The 23,345-nt window shown below is 32.9% G+C and overlaps 1 protein-coding gene across 1 annotated transcript; it reads right to left on the bottom strand.

Annotated features, from left to right (window-relative positions):
* Positions 1 to 5,310: 5,310 nt before the first annotated feature.
* Positions 5,311 to 5,682, bottom strand: LOC139901383 (uncharacterized). Its single transcript, XM_071884104.1, has one exon. The coding sequence runs from the start codon at positions 5,680 to 5,682 to the stop codon at positions 5,311 to 5,313; it is 372 nt and encodes a 123-aa protein (XP_071740205.1).
* Between the last annotated feature and the right edge of the window lie 17,663 nt (positions 5,683 to 23,345).

Genomic DNA, 23,345 nt, shown 5'->3' with positions numbered 1-23,345 from the left:
CTGATAATCTAGGTGGTGTCCTTTAAACCTTATCAATAAAATAAAGGTTATGGTTTGTTTTAAAAATGAATGCAGTGTTTGAAAAACGTCTCATATAGAGGTCAAAACCTCGCAACGAAATCAATTAATATGGAACGTTTATAATCAATATGAATGGGACATTTCATTACGAACAGGTTCGCCGGTAAGTGCTTCAGGTTCTTTGTCAAGAGGGCAATAAGGTGGGTGAAAGGGAACACCTTCTTCTTGTCTCCAATGACTAAGTAGGCTACGAACCCATCCCCAATTCATCCAGAATAGATAATGGCTGATTGGTTGGTCCATTCCGGTCACACTGCTTTTAGAGCTTGAGTGAAACTCCATATCGGAATTCGAGGGACTTGAACTAGTGGCGAATTCCATTTCGTACGATTGAATAAAGGATTTTTCGATATGAAATGATTCCTGGCTATCGAATGGTATTCTACTAATATAGAATATCTATATATAGAACAAAAGATTTCGTAGATTACGGAGGGATTTACGGAATATGTCAGGTAAAGTTTACAGTAACAGATATGCTAAGATATGAATTAGCAGATACGCTAAGATATGAATTTTGTATATACACTATTCATGCACTTAATGCAGTAACATGTGTCTAGACTAAGAATGATAAGTAGATAATTTCCTAAGGACGATAAGCAGATGATTTTTGACTAGAAATGATAAGCAAAACTTTTGACATGCAGCTAAGGTCGAAGTCCAGACTCATTAATGCATCCTAACAACTACTAGTTAGACACACTAATGCAAGACCTGGTTCACTAAGACCACCACTCTGATACCAACTGAAAGGACCCGTTCATATACATTATAAATGATTCACAATAGTTGATTACATCGCGAGGTATTTGACCTCTAAATGATACATTTTACAAACATTGCATTCGTTTTTAAAAGATAAACTTTCATTTCATCGAAAGTTAATAGGAATGCATATCATTTCATATTTTATCAAACTATCAATGACTTAATAATAATCTTGTTGAACTCAATAACTCGAATGCAACATCTTTTGAAATATGCCATGAATGACTTCAAGTAATATTCTTAAAATGAGCTAATGCACAGCGGAACATTTCTTTAATACCTGAGAATAAACATGCTTTAAGATGTCAACTAAAAGGTTGGTGAGTTCATTAGTTTATCATAAATAATCATTTCTAATAATATAATAGACCACAAGATACTCATATTTAGAAAACAATCTGTGTAGGTCTGCTCACTGCTGTAAAAATCTTTCATATGAAGAACAACGGAACCTTTCAAAACAAACTCACCAACGGTAGCTAATGCGTCGTGCAATGCAAAATCATCTCACCCTGGTAGTTAATACATTATAATTTCAATAACGGTAGCTAATGCGTCGTGTAATGCAAAATCATCTCACCGATAAACAATCTTACAACGGTAGCTAATGCATCGTGCAATGCAAAAATTTCTCACCGAGGGTAGCTAAAACGGTAGCTAATGCGTCGTGCAATGCAAAATCATCTCACCATTACTAACTACTAAATCGAACCATTTCGGTAGCTAATGCATCGTGCAATGCAAAATCATCTCACCGAGGGTAGCTAAAACGGTAGCTAATGCGTCGTGCAATGCAAAATCATCTCACCGTTACTAACTACTAAATCGAACCATTTCGGTAGCTAATGCGTCATGCAATGCAAAATCATCTCACCGATGGTCGATAATACAATCTTTATAGAAATCGAACCTCTGAATCCAAATAATTCTATCATAGAATGTAGTTTTGAATACTTGTGTCTATTTCATCAATCATTTATAAAAAAAAAACAGTTCATGTATTCTCAGTTCAAAAATATATCTCAAAAGCATTTAATAAAACCGTTATAAAAACAGCGCATGTATTCTCAGTCCCAAAAATGTATAGAGTGAAAGGGAATCAAATGAACTCACAATATTGTATTTCGTAGTAATTAAGCATATGATGGCATTGAACAAGTGCAAGGTTGGCTTCGGATTCACGAACCTATATTAATTATATATTTATATGTTGATCAATATTTGTCTAAAAATTTAGGTCAGGTCATTGTGTACCATAATCCTAATGCTCGAGACTAATATGCAAAAGTCAACAAAAGTCATCTTGACCAAAATGCCTTCTAAAATCTATACATGATTATTATATAGTTTAAATATAGTCATTTTATATATTTAAATATTTTTAACAAATTTTATTAGAGTAAATAATATAATTCATTTATTAATAAATAAAATTTTATATTAAAATTTATATAATAAAAATATACTTTTATATATCTTAAGTAATAAACTTTATAAATTTCATTTAATGTCATAAAAATAATATGATAGGTATTATTAATGTAATTATATCGTAGTAAAATATCTTTCTATCGCATATTTATTTGATAAAATAATATCGATAATAACAATAGTAAGTAAAAGTTATATTATTTTGTAATAATAATTGTTATTATTCTACTAATAATAATAACAATATTTATATTTACTAAAAATGATATTATGATAAAATGATAATTTCTATTAATAATAATACTAAAATGATATAAATAATGATATTTTATAATAACAATGATATTTCTATTAAAAATAATAATTTTAGTAAAAATGATAGTTTCAATATTAATAATACTTTTAATAATAATAATAGTGATAAAAATAATGAAAATGATATTTTTATCTAAATCAATAACTTACAATATTTTTATTTCATCATGATACTTATACTCCTTATTTCTTAATCAAATCGTTTAATAGCTTTTAGTCTTCTTTTTAATCACATTCATAATGATAACAATATTAGTCATAATAATTAAATGTTACTAATATTAATTCTAATAATAATAAATATTATAATGATATTACTAATAACTACCTTAATGATAAAAATAATAATAATAATAATAATAATAATAATAATAATAATAATAATAATAATAATAATAATAATAATAATAATAATAATAATAATAATAATAATAATAATGTTAATAATAATGATAGTAATAAAAAAACACAATTTTTAATGATAGCATTTATAATGATAATAATAATAATAATAATAATAATAATAATAATAATAATAATAATAATAATAATAATAATAATAATAATAAAAATAATAATAATAATAATAATAATAATAATAATTATTAGTTAATAATAATCACGACGATAATAACGACGATAGTAATAATAATAATCATTTTAACAATAATACATAAAATCATAGATAATCTAATTGACTATAACTTCTAATCCGTTCATCGAAATCATTCGATATCTAAATGAAAAGTTCTTAATTTTTGCTAGCTTTCCAACGACATGCATATCATATATCTTATCTCAGTAACATATGTATCAAATTCAGGATTCAACATAACCTATCTAACGACAATATCAAACGTACAAGCATGCATAATCCTATATACTCGAGCACTAGTCAGGGATACACTAATAATATATAAAAGTTAAGTTATGAGTGCTCACGTATCAATATTGTGATTCAATATTACCGGAAAGTACGTAGACGTAACGGAGATGATAAAACACTAGATTGACCTTACGAGCATACCCTCGAACCATACACATAACCTCCATAGCTATAACCCATAATTTCCTTAGCTCTGCCCCGCTCGTAAAAACCATTTTTAAATTACTCGAACAGCACTGCGTCGCAGTATTTTTAATACTAATAATAATATTAATACTACTAATAATAATATTAAGATTTATAATAATAATCTTAATAATAATAATAATAATAATATTAATAATATATAATATATGTATATGTGTGTAAGAGATCGACAGATAGATAATTAGAATGAATCAGAAAATGCAAACGTTCGAACTTTATAGAAATTGGCCACCAAACACCACCATGCGATCTCATGGGTAGTGTGAGGGAATGCCATGCGATCGCATGGATGCTCATTCCAGCTCACATCTCTTGTTTAATCCTGCCGACACTCGTATAATATTATTATATATATAATATATTTAATTTATATAATTAATTATATATTATATTATATTTATGTGCATGGTAAAAATGTAATTTGTATTCTAATGACATGGACGTTGTTACTCGACTCATGTCCTGGTTCCGGTTTTCTCGAATGACTTTTCGTACGCTTAAGAAACTAGCACTTTACGTTTAGTGATGTGTACCATTATCAAAAATTAGACTCATACATCGATAAATTATCTTATAATAAATGTAACTTATATATTTGAGTGTTGTGGTCATTTGCTTCTATAAATCAATGTTTCGTAGTATATTTAATAATATTATTTTAAATCAAAACGTTTTATGAGTAAGTAAATATTATATTTGTAAAACATAAATACCTTTTCATTTAGGAATGTAACCTATATGTAATAGAAATATGTATTTAGTAATATATTATTTACTCTTTCAAAAATTATTTATATTTCAAAGTAAACTTTAAAATCATTTACATATTAGAAGATATTGTATCATATAACGTTTACATTTTAAAACTTAAATAGATATGGTTCATTTAGGTACTAGCGTTTATATCATCAATCGCATCACTAAGCGAGTGTTACTATCGTGTACTTAACTGATTTGAAAACATATATATTTAGTGAATACGTTTTAAATATACGTTGCAAGTTATTTATATATTTAGTTCTAACAAATAACATTTCAACTTATTGTATCTATTCAAATTCATTTCTTAAAAGATTTCATCTATGTCATATTACGTTTTCAATATTATGAAAACCAATAATTATCTTATCAAAAGACACAAGGCAATCATTGTGTTGAAAGGTAATCTCTACTGACCTTTGTCTAGTTATCGTTAATTGACCTATTTGTTCTTACTTGTAATCACTTTTCCAATTATTCCAAATACCGTTAAAAAGGAAAGATTTCTCAAATTAATGTGGAACTCTCAACAGAGACTCGTAATCATAATTTAATGTTTATGATAATTCAATCATTTGATCTTATCTTTTAATTTCGTCGATAATCATATTGAAACAAATACTTTCATGTAAAGCATTTTACGTTTAAATACTTTGTTGACATTCTCAAGTCATAATCTGTATATATATATTATCATATTCATTTATATAATGGTTCGTGAATCGTTGAAATTTGGTCGAGGTTAAATGAATGTATGAACATAGTTTAAAATTCTTGAGATTTAACTTAACAAACTTTGCTTATCATGTTGGAAACATATAAAGATCAAAGTTTAAATTTGGTCAGAAATTTTCGGGTTGTCACACCCTCACATGCACCATCTTATTAGGGCAATCAATCATTCCTCCGTTAACCCCAAGCCAATCCATACCTACAATAACATGGAACTCTCCCATTTTTATGGGAATTAGATCTATATAAAAGGTTTCATCATCTATTGCAAGATTACATCCTCGAAAAACATCGTTAACTAGCACTAGCTTATCATCCACTATTTCTACTTCTAACAATCTACTAAGTTTACACGGAGGTACATTCAATTTTCCACATAAAGACAAGGATACAAAGGATTTTGAAGCGCCATAGTCAAACATTACGTGCACAGGTATGGAATTCAGAATAAAGGTACCTGACACGACATCATGAGACTTCGTAGCCTCTTCAATTGTCATTTGATACGCACGAGATCTTGATCTAGTACCTCCTATTTCCGGTTCTTTCTTAATTTATTTCTTTTAACCCTTAGCTTGTTCCGCTAGATACACCAGACAGTTTACTTGAATGTGATCTTCTTTATAACAAGTGAAACATAATTTAGTGTTACTACAATAATCAGAAGCTTTATGTCCCGTCCAACCACAACGAAAACACACATTCAACCCAGCCTTACAATCATCGGGATGTTTCTTCTCACACTTAGAGCAAGTAGGGTATTCTTTCACGACGCCCTTGGTTGGTGAAGGGGTGGATTTAGATTTTTGAGGTGACGGGGCCACCGTTTTTGCTTTCTTAAGGGGAGAACCTTGGCTCGAGGTCTGAGGGGTTTCATTCTTCCGCTTACTCACTTCTCGGGTTTTAAGTTCTTGTTCTCTTTCTAAAGCTCGATTCATGATATCGGTGAGGACGTTATACAATTTAGGATCAATAAAATCCTTAATTTCGGGATTCAATTTTCGAATGTAATGCTTCTTGAGTCGGGTGGGGTCGGAGGCATATTCTGGACAAAACTTCGACTTATCATTGAACTCAGCAGTATAGTCGTCCACTAATTGATTACCATGCTCAATGGCCATGAATTCGAGTCTCAATAGCTCTATCTCAGCTTCGAGAGCAAACATATCCAAAAACATCTTACGAAATATTTCCCAGGAGAAATTTTGAGCTTTCTCGGGGCCGTTCATAGTCATCATTAATTCCACCACTCAAGACCCCTCGACTTGGTTGGTGACTAGCATATTACACCTTCAAATTTTTGGGACACTCACGTAAGAGAAAAGTTCCTTCGATTTTGTCTAACTAACAGGTACTTAAAATATGATCTAATTCTCCATTGAAGATCGGTGGCTTACACGCCGTGAAGATCTTCTATTCAACTTTCTTAGGTTCATCTTTCTTATTGACAACATCATTCACTACTAGCTGATTTGGATCGCTACGTAACATTGGATGCTTATCCATAAAGTCCTCAAATTTAGCATCCATGAGCTTTTCCACCTTACCAAGCAAGCTTGGAGTGTAAAGTTTAAAAGCGCGTCCAATTTTTTCTTGGATCGAGAGATTTTCCCGATCCTCTTCTTCATTATGAGGGCTATGGGGGCTCTCCCTTTCGGGGGATTCCTCATGGTGGACTAAAGGCGTCTCACCTCCTTCTCTTGATGTCGACATAGTTCTTCTATACTGAAAAGTTCAAACATTTGGATTAAATACAACACAAGTCACTTCTACTTTACTCTAACCTTTACACCTTCGTTCCCTTAAAACCTTCACAAAATTAGCAAAGAAATAATTACGTTGGACAGGCGTAATTACTTCATTACAAATCGTGTTTTCTTTTCAAGGAACTTCGGGTTATAAATGCATACAACATATACAATAACCATACCCTTATCATGCTCCAAATATTTCACTTACTATATATTGCATATAATTCTACTTATCAGTGTCTAAGTTCTAGTCCGAGTTCTAAAACATGTCATACATTGTTCGGTTTAAGCCTAGATAATCCCTAGAGTGGATTATCGAAGTCCCTTAAACCTCCACTCTAATACCAACTTGAAACGCCCTTGATTTGATAATTTTTTATAAAAGCTGTCCCAGACCATGCTATACTGCGCAGTGCGTAGGAGTACGCGTGGCGCAAGCTACAACTGAACCCAGGCCTTCAAGTATTTTCCCAGCTGCTGGCCTCATTCCACGTTATACAGAGTGGCACGCAGAGGTTTGCGCGGCACGCTGTTGTACTGGAAATAGGCCTGCAGCCTTTTTAAGTTAAATTGACCTACAAATTTTCCAAACTCAACCGATTCCATTCACTTCTTCTAAATAGTTCAGAAATCAATATACAAGACTATGTAAACCATAATCTAAGCATTTTACCATTTTACATAAGAATTTGTCAAAAGTTATAACATACAATTTAAACAACGCTTCTGTTTATACAAAAGAGAATTTGCTTCAACATTTGAGGGGCGTTAATGCATCAAGTGGTTCTTTCATTGTGAGGATGGGACATAGGACTACCACTTACCAAAAAGGAGAATCTTCTCGTCAATACATCAAATCTTTTCCTTTCCTTTATTAATAGCACCCACTTCTCCAAAAAACATAAACAACTAAACAATATAAGCATAAAGCTTAGTGAATATACAAATGTGTAAATAGCTAAAACACTGATGTGCGCAGAGGTGTATACGAAATAGTTATATTTTTGTTGCGAAATACTATTAAATACGATACAATTTTACACAAGTTATTTATTTATTTATAGAGTGGATATACCTAAACCTTGCTACAATACTTATAGGTAGTGTACTTAATCGTACAGTAGTGTAGTTTTTAGTATGTCCGGTTCGTCCACAGGGAACTAGCCAAGTTTAACGCTATATTTTATTTTAAACTATATTTGTGTGTGTGTGTGTATATATATATATATATATATATATATATATATATATATATATATATATATATATATATATATATATATATATATAAGTAGTATTATTATTATAAAAAGGGGTTTTTACCGCTTAATGACCAGTTTGTCGATTTTATGTCTTAAGTCGCAGTTAAAACCTAATGTAAAATATTAAAAATAAATATAACTTAATTTAAAGCGTAAAGTAAATAACGATAATTAAAGTGCGATAATTAAAAGTGCGATAAATAAATTGAGGATAAATAAAATTGCGATAATTAAAAGTAAGATAAATAAAATGACAGTAAATAAAAGTGCGATGAAATATGAAATAAAGGAATTATGCTTATTTAAACTTCCATAATCATGATGTTTGACGTGTTGATTTTAGTTTATTACCATGGGTTAATTGTCCTTTATCCTGGATTATTCGATATGTCCATACGGTTTTGTCTATAATAGTCCATCCGTCATAAATATAAATTGCGAGAGTCTTCGTCAAATTATCCTTATACCCGAAGTCAAATATTCCAACTAAATGGGAATTCGAACTGTAACAAGGTCTTAATACTTTGTTTAATGAATACACTAGGTTATCGACTGCGTGTAATCCAAGGTTTTATTACTTTGTTAACAATTACACCAATTACCCTTGTATGTAATTCACCCCTGTTTCAACAAGTCTATTGATTATTAATCCATCCCCGTGTCCGGTCAAATGAATAATTATTGGTATTTATAGATATCCCGCCCACCGTACCCAGTCAAGCGTATGTGGTTATATATAAATACGTCAAATTATAAGTCTATATATTAAATTAACGAGGTATCATTTAGTTAATATAAAGCCTATTAATATCCCATAGTCTAATTTCCACAAGTGTCGTTCTTTTATCCAAACCTCAATTATGGTCCAAAGCCCAATTACCCCGTCTTTAATATTTTAGCCCAACATCACGATTACTTCAATTTAAATAAGCATAATAATAACTTAGCTATGAGACATTAATTTAAAAAGGTTGAACATAACTTACAATGATTAATAATAGTGTAGCGTTACACGGACAGAATTTCGACTTACACACTTACAACATTTGCTAACATACCCTTATTATTATTAATCTTAAATTAAAATTAAAATTATAAATTATATATATATATATATATATATATATATATATATATATATATATATATATATATATATATATATATATATATATATATATCTATGAGTGAGAGAGATTGAAAAAGTGTGTAAAAATTCAGCCAAAACACGCGAACTTTATAGGACCTGAGCTGATACAGTATTCCATGTGACCGCATGGCTTTTACACTGCCTGGCCATGCAATCGCATGGCCGCCTTTTCCTGGTGGAATATGCTTCCAAAAACGTGGGCTGCTCGAGTTTTATATAATATATATAATATAATATATATAATTTTATATAATTAATTATATATTATATTATATTCTTGTACTCCGTTGACTTGTAATTTTAGCTCCGTTGCGTCGCGCGTTGAGAGTTGACTCTGGTCCCGGTTCCGGATTTTCGAACGTCCTTGCGTACAATTTAATATCTTGTACTTTGCGTTTTGCGGCTCGTACTCTTGTAACTTTTTAACGTTTCTCATTAATAATTTGAACCTCGTGATTTGTACTTTGTACTTTTTAGCTTTTTGGTCGTTTGCGTCTTCAAATCGTCGAATCTGTCTTTTGTCTTCACCTTTTAATATTTAAACGAATATCACTTGTAAATAGAACAATTGCAACTAAAAGCTTGTCTTTCTTGAGGGATAATGCTATGAAATATATGTTCGTTTTTAGCATTATCAAATATTCCCACACTTGAGCGTTGCTTGTCCTCAAGCAATATAGTCTTGAAATAAAAATACTAGAATCACTTCTTTATTCTTCACACTTTGTACATCAGTGATTTCTATTTGACGGTATGAACAATGATAGTAACGTTGTGGTTTACAGTCCCACATGACTATGAAAATTTAGATCCTTTAGGAAATTGGATCTTTATGAAAATATTTGATCTTTTGAAAATTCAATCTAGCTTTTACCCTAGATAAGTTTTTCGGAATAACCCTTCACCGGTGTTTGCAAAATATTTTTGTGGGTATTGTGAGTTTCAGATTTGAAAATTTTAGCTCAAAACTTATGGTTTTGTGTCACCCACTTGCTAACCTTGTATTAGGAAAGCAACACGTCCAGTATACTTGCTCCGTATATTACCTTTCGGTAAACTACCATCCGGTTGTAAAGGAAAGCATTGAACAAGCAGCTGTTAAGGCAATGTCCCGTGACATGCTTTTGATTATGGTCTATAACGTGTCGGATGCAATTACTATCCTTTGTAGGAGCAATAGTGAAGATCACCCTATAATTTTTCTGTCTGGCACAAGGTCCTGTCTTTGACCATGCTATGCAACCACCGTTCTTACGGTTGACACCAGATTTGGTTCAGGTGACCTAATGAATTCCAGGTGAATTCCTAGAATTTTACGTTCAATGGTAATGAATGCATTGAAAATAGGGTTTCAGAAAACAAATCGGTTTGTAATTTTGATCAAAATATTTTCTCGTTCAAGCTCGAGTTTTGATATCATTGAATTCCATGAGTTTGAATTCTCAATCTTTAAGGTCAATCTCAAGGATTGAATAATATCAGTCTTAAAAGCTAATTTTTGATCTTTAAGGAGATTATCCTTTTTGAGGATCTGATTCATTAGTCTTATAAGCTAATTTGCATGGTGTCCCCCATTGTACGAGACAGATCCTCTCATGGTTAGGATAAGTCTGACCACTTGGCGACCCTGTTTGATGCTGAGGTCCGTGGATTTCCAGCTGATTTTCGAGAAAACTTTTCAAGGTTTTTCGTAGACTCTACAACTGGTCTGGACGACAACTTCCTGACCTAAGTCAAGAAGCGCGTATCTTTTTCAGAAGACTTTACTTCTTTTTAAAATTCTATTACAATAAACTAGGTAAAATTTGATTAAAATCGTCCTAAACAAAAGTATCTTCAATTATTTGTACAAAAATATGTGTCATATGTTCTAAATAACTTGGTAAATTTTTCCCACACTTGCCTTTTATTTTTCTTTCTTTGCCTTTTTATTTTCCTCTATTCCATTTTAAATGAATTCTAACATTTTGGGTTGTTTCTCAATTTATGTCCTTTCCGTGGTAACAATAATTTCGGTGTTAACACCTAGTTTTATCGTTCATAAATATGTATAAACATGATTTTGAGTTCATTTAATTGAAAATTTTGAAAATTTTTACTAGAATTGGGTAGTCTGTATATAAAACTAAGGTTGTTCTTTATTATCAGAGAGCACTAGATTCTAATACAACTACTGCGTTAATAGTATTTTTAATGGTAACCAAGTGTTTAAATTAAAATTTTAAAAATCCGAAATAATTTATCCCCTTCCCACACTTAAGATCTTGCAATGCCCTCATTTGCAAGAAATCAGTAGCTATTTAAATTATTGAGGGTGATTAGCGTAGAAAAATGATTAAATTTTACCAAAGTTTTCAAACATATTGGCGTTTGTTTGTTGAATGATAAATGGTGCACATCATTTGTTCATTCCGTCTTGTTGTTAAATCACATTTGTTTTTCGTTTTGTCGTCAAAATTAGTATCTTTTGCTGAACTTAATGCCAGTCTTAGAAAGTTCGCTGTTTTACCCTGTTGTGTACATGAGATAAAATACATACAATACAAATATAAACATGCATGGTAATTTGAAATGGGACTTAATATCCCACTTTCAAATTACAAAAATGAAATATTAGTACAAAATAATAAAAATATTAAAAATTACATTAAAAGTTTCACAATATTATATATTTTAAACATAAAAATAAATAAAGATAATAAAAGATAAAAATCACCAACGGAAACTATATCAATTTGGATAGGGGTTCCAGTTCATGTCGTCGGGCGGGTTCCACGGTTGGTTATAGGTGTACTGATAGGCCTGGTTGGGGTCGTAGAGAGTAAATGGTGGTCGCATATCGGGCTAGTGTGGAGGATAGTATGCAGGTCGGGTCGGTACGTAGTTATTTGGTACCTGAGGTGATAGCTGGCTCATGATCTGATGCTGATGATAGTGCGATTTATCATGCTGTCGTTGCCTAGAATGCTCGTACACATTCTCGGTGTGCCACTGCTCGGACTGACTATGTCTAGCCTCGTTTGTCATTTCTACCTCATCTATACGTTAGTAAACGTCAGTAATAGCCTCCCTTATGACATCCCTAATGTCATCCGGTTCCTCCATTTCCTCATCTGAACCTCTCTCTACCTGTGGATGACGACCCTCATATGGTACTGCCTGATTGCGTCTGCTCTTTAATACCTTTGCACCCTAATAGACCCGCAATCCTAAAGTGTCAACATGTTCCCTACACACCATCAGTGGACCCCCTTGGTCCCTATCTACACCCAAATACTCTCCAATGAGAGTAACAAAAATACCTCCTCCTATTATTCCCCCGTCTTGTATTCCTGCCACCATTTTGGACAGATAAAAACCAACACAGTAGGGGATATTAACAAAGCTTCTAGTGTTTCAAATACACTTAAGGTAAAATAAATTGTGTAAGGTTGTTGGGGTGTGTTAGGATGAATATCGTATGAATGTGTGTGAAGGTAGGAAGATTGTAGAGAGAAAACTAGAATTCTATTCCACAACTTCCTTGAACACTTTTACAAATCTTTGGCTATGTGTGTGAATGGCTCACTTCTAAGGTTGCCTTGTAGGATATATATAGCCCTCATCTATATCCCACTATTACAAGGCTTAGCACACAATCTATGCAATTCTCGGGGTCCTAACAATCTCCCCCTTTGCATTGATTGTGTGCAAAAATTTAGCAACCTTACTAATTACATACAAAAAATCTAAAACTACAAGTCTAGTCTTTGATTTATGTATGTAGCCGTTGTTGACGATCTTGAATTTCTTGAATTCTTAGAGTTTCAACGGACTTCTTGAGAATCTTCTTTGAATTTAAGCGAATTATTGAAGATCTAGTACTTTCCCTTATATCTCCTCCTCAAAATGTGATTAACCCTTAAGCATATTTTGATCTGAGAGGGAAAGGGTATCAGAGCCTACGCAAAGATAATCGGCGTTGAATCTTCATGCATAGCTCCCCCTTGACTAATGCAGAAACTTAATCAAGGTATTAGAGTCAGGAATCGTGGTAAGCATGTGTTCACTCCCCCTAGAAAGAATAACCGGTGCTCCCCCTGGAAGTAAGAACACTTTCTCCCCCTTGACAAGTTACGTCAGTCAAGGTATGATGTTTAACATCTCTTTGAAGATCGGGTCCCATACAGAAGTATATGGAAACTGTAGTGAAGTCAAATCATCTTCGGTTGAAATACCACTGGTAGGTATTATCAATTGCATCTATAGATTCTTCTCTCCACTTTGTCGGGATACTTGGTTTAGCTTTTGAGAATAATTCTGGTGGAATTGAAGGGAATGAAGTTTTAGCCATATTCACGTGGCTTAAACTTGAGCAACTCTTGAAAAGAGTATTTGGTTGTTGTTGTTGTTGCAGAAACAGGTGTGGTGCCAGCTTTGATTGACACCTGTTTTGGAAACTGAATCTTTGAAGTTTTAGAAACTAGATCAACTTTGGTGCGAGGGGTTTTTCTCGGACCTATGGATGACTTCTTGGTTTTGTGTGGAAACCAACCATATTGATCGCGATAACCCGTAATTTCTCCATTCTCCCCATAAGTGGTTTTCAGAAACGGACGATTCAAGTTGGTCTCGTAACCTGAATAAATCTTTTTGCTTGAGGAAAATGTTGTCTTGGGTTTAGAAACTGTAGGAGGAGTGGATTTCATCTTAATGACCTTCTTCTCAACCGTTTGAAGAGACTTTGGAATCGTCGTCGTTGATGCATCCACTACTGATATCGGATCAGTATTAACTCCCAGTGACACCATTTTGGGTTTCGAAATTGGTGTTGATTTAACATCTAACTCCTTTTGTAACTCGGAAAAGCGTTTCTCAAAGTCACACATTAATGTTTGATTTTGCTTGCGAAGTTGAGTGATGACCTTTGAATCAAGCTCACGTTCCTTGAAAAGTATCAGTTTTTCAACAACCTGTGAACTTTGAAGAGTAGTCACTTTCTTTTGAAGCTTTTCAGATTCTGATTTACTGTATGCAACGAGAGATTCCAGTTCTTTGATTTGAGCTTGCAACTTGGAAATCTCTGAAGATGTCGTTTGAACTTCTTGTTCTCGGATCTGTTGAAGTTCTGTTTGAAGTTGTTGATGAAGTTTGTGTTGTATAAAGATACAATTGGAAGGTTCACTTCTGTTGTGGCATGAACAACTATATTCATAATGTACAGTCTTTTCAACAGACGATGGTGCTCGTGGAGTCATTAACAAAGCAATCGACTCAAGTTGTGTAGCTTTTGTATCTTCCACAAATCTGATAAAAGCACATTTTTCGGGAGTGTTGTAACAACAAGAACATCTCTTGTCTCGATGATTGAATCTCACAATGAAATCGGGTGTCATCATCATGAAATGTTGAATAATATCAAGTATTATCGCCTTTTCTCCCCCTCAAAATATGATTCCGGTGAATCAAATTTTTTTTGAACGTTTCGTTAACTTTCGTTAAGTCCTCGTTAGACTAGATTCGGTAATGGACCACCCTTGTAAATTCTGATAAACTGACAGGGGCTGAAAGTGTCAAATAAGTCCTCAGATTCGGTATGGGACTTGTCTTGCAAAAGATTGAACCTTTCAGGGACTGTAAGTGAAAAATTGTCCCCTGGAAGCAAAATTGGACTCAAGTAACTATTGGGCCAGATTCGGTAAGCCCAAATTGATGAAATAAGTTCCAGGCCAAAAGTATTTGATAATTGGGCCTTACAGATTCGGTAAGCCCAAATAACAAACTTAGAAATCAGATCCACTAATCAGATTGAATTCGGTAACCGAATGTGATACGGAAGCGTATACCGAAGCTAATACAGATCAATATACCGAATCAATAACTGAAACCGAATGTGTTCATATACTGAATATGATTCAACCAGTTAACGAATGTGATTCTTAACAGCAATACCGAATGGAATTCTTCAATTTGTATGAACACCAAAAATCAGAGATCAATAATTAGAGTGAATTATAACGAAAAATCGATTGATATCTCCTCCTTGAACAGCGACTAAGAGATTTAATGAAGATTTCAATCCATAACAACTTGAAATTTCTGAATTCGATGGAAATCAGTCACAAAGACGATGATGAACTCGATAATTGATTTTGAGATCTGGACTGTTTCAATCAATGAATTCAATACAAAACTTGTTCGAAATCACTCATAGATGCTTCGTATATCATTATCATCACCTTAAACTTACAGATTCGACCAAATCAAAATGTTGACCAATTATCTTTGAAATTTGACTTTCGAAATTAGAGCTCAAATCGTGATGATATAATCTGAGATTTTGTATGAAGCTACAGGATATGAATCTAAGTGTTTGTGCATTTACACTTTTTGCTATATCAGTACAGAATAATTCGGAGCTCAAATCACTTCATGATAAAGATAAAAGAAGAAATCGATTTGATTCTCAAAAAATTTGTTATTGTTTATTGAACCTGATGATGCACGAGTGTTAGGAATCTGAAATGAAACAAGTTTGTGATCTCAATTTGTAAAGATGATCGATGATGATATGAATCAGATTCGGTAATATGTCTGTATGTATATGTCGATGTACAGTATAATAGAAGAAAGATGAAGATGTTCGGTACTGTATATTGAGAGGAGAGAGAAATAGATGTCAGATTATTTTTGGTACTGTGGCTACAGTAGATTCGGTATCCTAAAAAATTTTACGATTCGGTAAAAAGTATTTTTATTTGTTGTCAGGTGCACAGTAATAGATTTAGGAGAGAGAAAATAAGATTCGGTAATTTTTGACTTTGAAGATTTGAATATTCGGTAAAAAAAATTTTGATGAAGATATGAAGATGTGTATGAAGATTGGATGAAGATTCGAAGGTGAGTATGAAGATTCACACGATATTCGGATCGGTGCTTAAAAGCTTTTGCTCTGATACCAAATGTTGGGGTGTGTTAGGATGAATATCGTATGAATGTGCGTGAAGGTAGGAAGATTGTAGAGAGAAAATTAGAATTCTATTCCACAACTTCCTTGAACACCTTTACAAATCTTTGGCTATGTGTGTGAAGTGCTCAATTCTAAGGTTGCCTTGTGGGATATATATAGCCCTCATCTATATCCCACTATTACAAGGCTTAGCACACAATCTATGCAATTCCCGGGGTCCTAACAAAGGTCATCTTCTCCTTGTTGTTACCTCTTTGTGTAATCGAATTAGCTAAAAATCTATGTATAATACGAAGCTCTGCTTTGTTAATATCTAAATAAGAGTGTCTTCCTCCCAGCGTAAAAACATTATAATTTGACATACGCCTCCAGACGGCGTCAGCGTCAAAATTCCTATCTACCCGCTCCCCATGATAAATCAAATTTGTACAATCAGGTAGTAGTAATTCACCAGGAGTGTAAATCTGTAAAGCCCTGGCCATGTCCAGCATTGACATCCTATACATCCTACGGCCAAGTAAAAATCTAAGAAAACTTCTATCATCTAACCTAACTACATCTGTATCTAACGCTATAGTACTCATAAGCTCAACACACCATTCTTTATATACAGGCCTACGAATGGTGAATAAACGTTCCCAATCGGGAAAAGAAGAGCTGCCATACCTTTGGATCAGATGTTGCCTAACTGAGTTAGCTAGTTGGACCCTTTCCAAAGGCTCCCAATCGATTAACCTCGGTACTTCTACATTTTTCGTTACCAGTTTAAATTTGTTACTTTGATACGTCGGGTAATCTCTCCAACTTCGATCAAATCTCAAATTGGGATGCAACTGTTCTTCATGAATCGTTGGGTGTTCTATTATATGATGAATCGGAAATTGTACGTAGGCATTAACATATTCTTGTTGCGGATCATAGTATGGTACGTGTTGATCATGTTGTTGTTGTTCTTGTTGTTGCTCCTGTTCAGGTTCTGGTTCATATTGCATTTCTGGTTCAGGTTCGTTTTCAGGTTGTCTGGATGATGATCCACGGCCAGATTCGGTATATTTCTTCAAAACACATTAAACACAAAATTTGTGCATCCAAATATGCATTAGTGTTAGCAAAATAACAAATTAAAACAATTACAATAACATGTTTAATTCATATTAAACTTATACTCATTTTCACATTTTTATCAATTCTACACTTTTTAAAATAAGCATATATGAAAATGTTTACAAAGTTCATAAGCATTCTACTCAAATAACATGTCAACATAATCATTACTAGCTATTAAACAAGTTTCAAATGGCATTTACATCAATTTAATCAAGTTCATGAATTTTAGACTTAAAAAGTCTACTTTAATTCTCAAAAATCATGTTTGGGATCAAAGTTTGGATCATTTAACTACCTAAACATGTTACACTACTTAATTTAGTAATAATTCATGACAAAAATCGGCCATAACCTGTTTATATCAAAAAGCCCCAAATTGCTCAAGAACACAAACCCTGGATTTCTAAAAATTTTGAAGTTTTTGGCTTCAAATCATGTTAAATAGCATCAATCTAGGTTATACATGCAGAATATACTAACAATTTAAATCTAATTACACTAGAAATTAACAAAATTAAATTAGGTAAAAATTAGCTCAAGAACACTAAAACTGAAAATTTAAAGAGTTTAGGAGTGAAATTTTTACCTTCTTGCCTCCCCATATGAAGAAAGACATGATTAGAGAAAGAAATTTGATGAATTATGATGAAAAATGGTGAATTTTTGAGAGTGTTTGGGAGTATTTTCGGATATGTGTGTGTGTGTGTTATGAGGAGCAACAGCAGGTCGACTGCTTTTTGTTTCTGCCCAGAATTTTAGCCTTCATGCGATCGCATGGAGGTATAGGCTAAATCCCATGCGATCGAATGGTGTTTTTTTTTTTAAATAAAAACCTTATATTTATTAAAACAAATAATTAATTAAATTTTAAAAATTTTATTTCTTTTTAGGATGAGGGCGTTTCGGATCGTTGTCCTAGTCCGCCTCTCGACAAAATTTTAAAATTTGTCACTTTCTAAGCGTCGTTTTAAAAGCAAAGATTTTTGGGTTTTTTTTAATGTTTTTGGCATACTTTATATCAATAAGATTAAAAATAATGATAACAAAATTTCTCGTCCCTCCCTTGGGTAAAGCAATTTCGGTTCAACGACCTAGTCTTCAACTCATGACGAATTTTAGAAATCATATTTTTAACTCAATGAAATAAAGTAAATTTTTGTTTTTAAATTCACACCATACTTAAATTTAAAACGCATAAAATAAAAAATTCATATAAATATTATTAATATTTTTATACATTAATTTTACAAACTTATATTAAAAATATTACTTTTTTAAAATATTTAAAAACTTAAATATTTTGATTTTAGAAATTTACAATAATAAGTTAATATTAATTTAAAAACGAGGTAAAAATTAAAATTAAAAATCTTTTTGGTCTTTTATCCCACTTTAATCAATCAAATATTAACAAAAATATACGCCCCTCTTTTCGGTAAAGTAATTTCGGCTAAATTACCTAGTTTTACTCCTGACGAATTTCTAAAATATTTTAGATTGATTGATTAAAGATATTTATACCTTAAGAATAAACGGTAAATTTCGCAGTGATGTAATAAATTTTTGTATTATATCAATAATTTCGGTTTCGCATACCTAATTTCATTGAATACCAATTTAATACTTTATAGCGAACGATTCAGCGTTTATTATCAAAAGGTTAAAAGCAATAAAATAAAAAATATAAAAACTGTACATACTTACCTGTGAGATAGAATTCTCAGAGACCTACTTTAGCCGACTCATATAAGAGTCGTGTGATTTGGTTTTCCATAGCTACATAAGCGTAACCTCGATTCTTCAATAACTTTTCTTTTAAACATATAAACGGTCCTTCTCTGCATAGAGTAACAAATTCGGTATTTGAATATGTTTGATTATTTGAACATTTACTTTCGTGTGACCATTTTCCGCATTTATGACATCTTTCAAGGTGTCGTGCTCTTCTTTTTGTTGCGGATTTTGATTTTCCTTTACCAAAATGTGTCTTATGATGGTCTTTCCTGAGTTCTTTCCTTACTTCGTCACATCTGCCTCTTATTACTGACACCAGGTCACTCGGGAGTGTGTCATTATTACGTTTAGTAATCAAAGCGTGTAGCATTATACCATGGTGCAAATCAAAGGAATTCTTCATCTCGTAAAACCTAAAAAAAATAAAAATTTAGAATGGAGGGAGAAGACTAGTTCTTTAGGGTCTGCTAGGGAAAGACCATTCGGTTTCCATTCTCGAGAACTACACGAAAACAGAATATCTAACTCTAACAGAAATATATATTATCCTTAAAAGATTCGAATCTCCCCACACTTAGTTAGCTGTGGTGTCGAAATTGTGATTAACTTCGTTGTCAACTTCCATCGGACCATGTATGTAATATTTAACTCTGTGACCATTAACTTTAAATTCAATCCCATTTAAATTTATCAACTCTATTGTTCCATATGGGAAAACTCTTTTGACTATGAATGGTCCAGACCATCTTGATTTCAATTTTCCAGGAAATAGCTTGAATCGTGAATTGAAAAGAACTCTGTCTCCTTCTTTAAATTCTTTTAAACTTCTGATTCTTTTATCATGCCATTTCTTCGTTCTTTCTTTATAGATTAACGAATTTTCGTATGCTTCATGTCTTAATTCTTCTAATTCGTTTAATTGACTTAACCGTAGACGTCTGGCTTCATGCAAATCAAAATTACATGTCTTCAAAGCCCAAAATGCTTTGTGCTCAATTTCTACTGGAAGGTGACATATTTTTTCGTAAACGAGTTTGAAAGGTGTGGTTCCAATTGGAGTTTTGTAGGCTGTTCTAAAAGCCCAGAGTGCATCCTCCAATTTCATGGACCATTCCTTCGGATTTGATCCTACAGTTTTCTCTAGAATACGTTTTAATGCTCGGTTGGTATTTTTAACTTGTCCACTTGTTTGTGGATGATAAGCGGTTGAGATTTTATGAGTTACTCCATATCTTTTGAGAACTTTCTCAAGTTGATTATTACAAAAATGAGTACCCCGATCACTTATTAAAGCTTTTGGTGTTCCGAACCTTGCAAAAAGACGTTTTAAAAAGTTGACTACAACTCGTGCATCGTTAGTTGGGAGAGCTTGTGCTTTCGCCCATTTAGATACATAATCAATGGCAACGAGAATGTAGAGATTATTATGAGATTTTGGAAATGGACCCATAAAGTCAATACCCCAAATGTCAAATACTTCACATACTTGAATGACATTTTGTGGCATTTCATCACGTTGACTTATTTTTCCGGCCCTTTGACATGCATCACAGGATTTGCAAAGAAGGTGTGCGTCTTTGAAAATTGTAGGCCAATAGAATCCAGCGTCATAGACTTTCCTTGCTGTAAGTTGAGGCCCATAATGCCCTCCTGTTGGTCCTGTGTGACAATGGTTTAAGATTTAACTAGCTTCATCCTCGAATACACATCGGCGTATTATTCCATCAGGACAACTTTTAAACAAATGTGGATCTTCCCAGAAATAGTGTTTTATATCACTAAAGAATTTCTTTCATTTTTGGTACGACAACCCTTTTTCAAGGAATCCACATACTAAGTAGTTTGCATAGTCTGCAAACCATGGAATTTCACTATAATCTATCTTCAATAGATATTCATCAGGAAAGTTATCTTGTATAGCCGATTCATTTAGAACTTCTAATTCGGGATTCTCAAGACGAGAAAGATGTTCAGCGGAGAGATTCTCTGCTCCCTTTTTATCTCGAATCTCAATATCAAACTCTTGTAAGAGTAAGATCCAACGGATTAATTGTGGTTTAGCATCTTGTTCTGAAAATAGGTATCTCAGAGCAGAATGGTCGGTATAGACCACCGTTTTAGCTAGAACGAGATATGAATGAAATTTGTCAAAAGCAAAGACATTAGCAAGGAGTTCTTTTTCAGTAGTTGTGTAATTCGTTTGTGCTCCTTGTAACGTCTTACTAGCGTAATAAATAGGTTGAAATCGTTTTTCAATCCTTTGTCCTAAAACGGCTCCCATTGCAAAATCACTTGCATCGCACATAAGTTCAAACGGTAGATTCCAATTTGGAGTTATCATGATCGGCGCATTAGTGAGTTTTTCTTTAAGAATATTAAAAGATTTGATGCATTCATCCGAAAAGATGAATGGAGCATCCTTTTCTAGGAGTTTATTCATATGAGTGGCAATTTTAGAAAAATCTTGTATGAAACGTCGGTAAAAACCGGCATGCCCTAGAAAACTCCTAACTCTTCTAACATTGGTGGGATGTGGAAGTTTAGCAATTACATCTACTTTAGCTCTATCCACTTCAATTCCTTCCTTTGAGATTTTATGACCAAGAACGATGCCTTCTTTAACCATGAAATGGCATTTCTCCCAATTAAGAACTAGATTTGACTGCTCGCATCTAATAAGCATTCGTTCAAGATTAACTAGACATGATTCAAATGTATCACCGAAGACTGAAAATTCATCCATGAAAACTTCCATGCATTCTTCTATCATGTCGTGAAAAATCGTCATCATGCACCTTTGAAAGGTTGCAGGGGCGTTGCAAAGTCCAAATGGCATGCGTTTGTAAGCAAAAGTACCATAAGGGCACGTGAACGTGGTTTTCTCTTGGTCCTCGGGTGCTATTGGAATTTGAAAGTATCCGGAGAAACCGTCAAGAAAATAATAGTAACTGTTTTCGGCTAACCTTTCCAACATTTGATCAATGAAAGGTAAGGGAAAGTGATCTTTTCTGGTGGTGTCATTTAATTTTCTATAATCAATATAAACACATCATCCTGTTACAGTTCTAGTAGGAATAAGCTCATTTTTCTCATTTGTGATGACAGACATGCCACCCTTCTTAGGTACACATTGAACTAGGCTTACCCATGGACTATCAGAGATTGGATAAATTAAACCTGCATCTAGCAGTTTAATAATTTCTTTCTTAACAACATCTTGCATATTAGGATTTAGTCTTCGTTGGCGTTGCACATACGTTTTATGACCTTCTTCCATAAGGATTTTATGTGTGCAATACGAAGGATTTATGCCTTTAATATCATGAATCTTCCATGCAATAGCTGGTTTATGAGCTTTTAGCACACAAATGAGTTGATATTTTTCATTTTCAGTAAGAGAAGACGATATTATTACAGGTAATTCAGATTCACCATGTAAATAAGTGTATTCCAAATGGTTTGGAAGTGGCTTTAACTCTAATGTCGGTGGTTCTTCTATCGATGATTTGTATCGATATCTGTCTTCTTCTTTTAGTATTTGAAGTTCTTCTGTTGTTGGTTCATATCCATTAACCATGAGTGCAGCTAACATTTCAGCTTCATCAATTGGTTCAGTTCCTTCTCCTAAAGAACATTCTCCTGTTCCTTGTAATTCTGGAAATTCTTCTAACAATTCTGCATGTGAATCTATAGTTTGAATATAATAACATGTATCATCTGCAGATTGCAGTTGTTGCATGGCTCTATCAACAGAAAAGGTAACACTCTCGTCCTCTATACTTAGGGTCAGTTTCTTACCGAACATGTCTATTATTGCTTTAGCCGTGTTTAAGAATGGTCTTCCTAATATGAGAGGAACTCGAGAATCTTCTTCCATGTCCAGAAATAAAATCTACTGGAAATACTAATGTACCAACTTTAACTAGCATGTTCTCCATTATCCCTCTAGGATATTTTATTGATCGATCTGCTAGTTGTATGCTTATTCGTGTTGGTTTCAATTCTCCAAGGTCTAGTTTAGCGTATAGTGAATACGGCATTAAATTTATACTAGCACCTAAATCTGCCAATGATTCTATTGAACTAAGACTACCCAGAAAACATGGAATTGTGAAACTTCCTGGATCTGATAATTTTTATGGTATCTTATGTAGTGACCCGAACTTTTCCATGTTTATATATATATTAAATGAAATTGTTATTTACATGA

This window comes from Rutidosis leptorrhynchoides, chromosome 3, assembly GCF_046630445.1.
Source record: "Rutidosis leptorrhynchoides isolate AG116_Rl617_1_P2 chromosome 3, CSIRO_AGI_Rlap_v1, whole genome shotgun sequence".
Lineage (NCBI taxonomy): Eukaryota > Viridiplantae > Streptophyta > Magnoliopsida > Asterales > Asteraceae > Rutidosis > Rutidosis leptorrhynchoides.
This window is presented reverse-complemented; position numbering and strand designations above follow the sequence as displayed.

Coding starts and splice junctions, on each gene's coding strand:
- LOC139901383 (XM_071884104.1), bottom strand. CDS start 5,682: ATGACAATTGAAGAGGCTACGAAGTCTCATGATGTCGTGTCAGGTACC.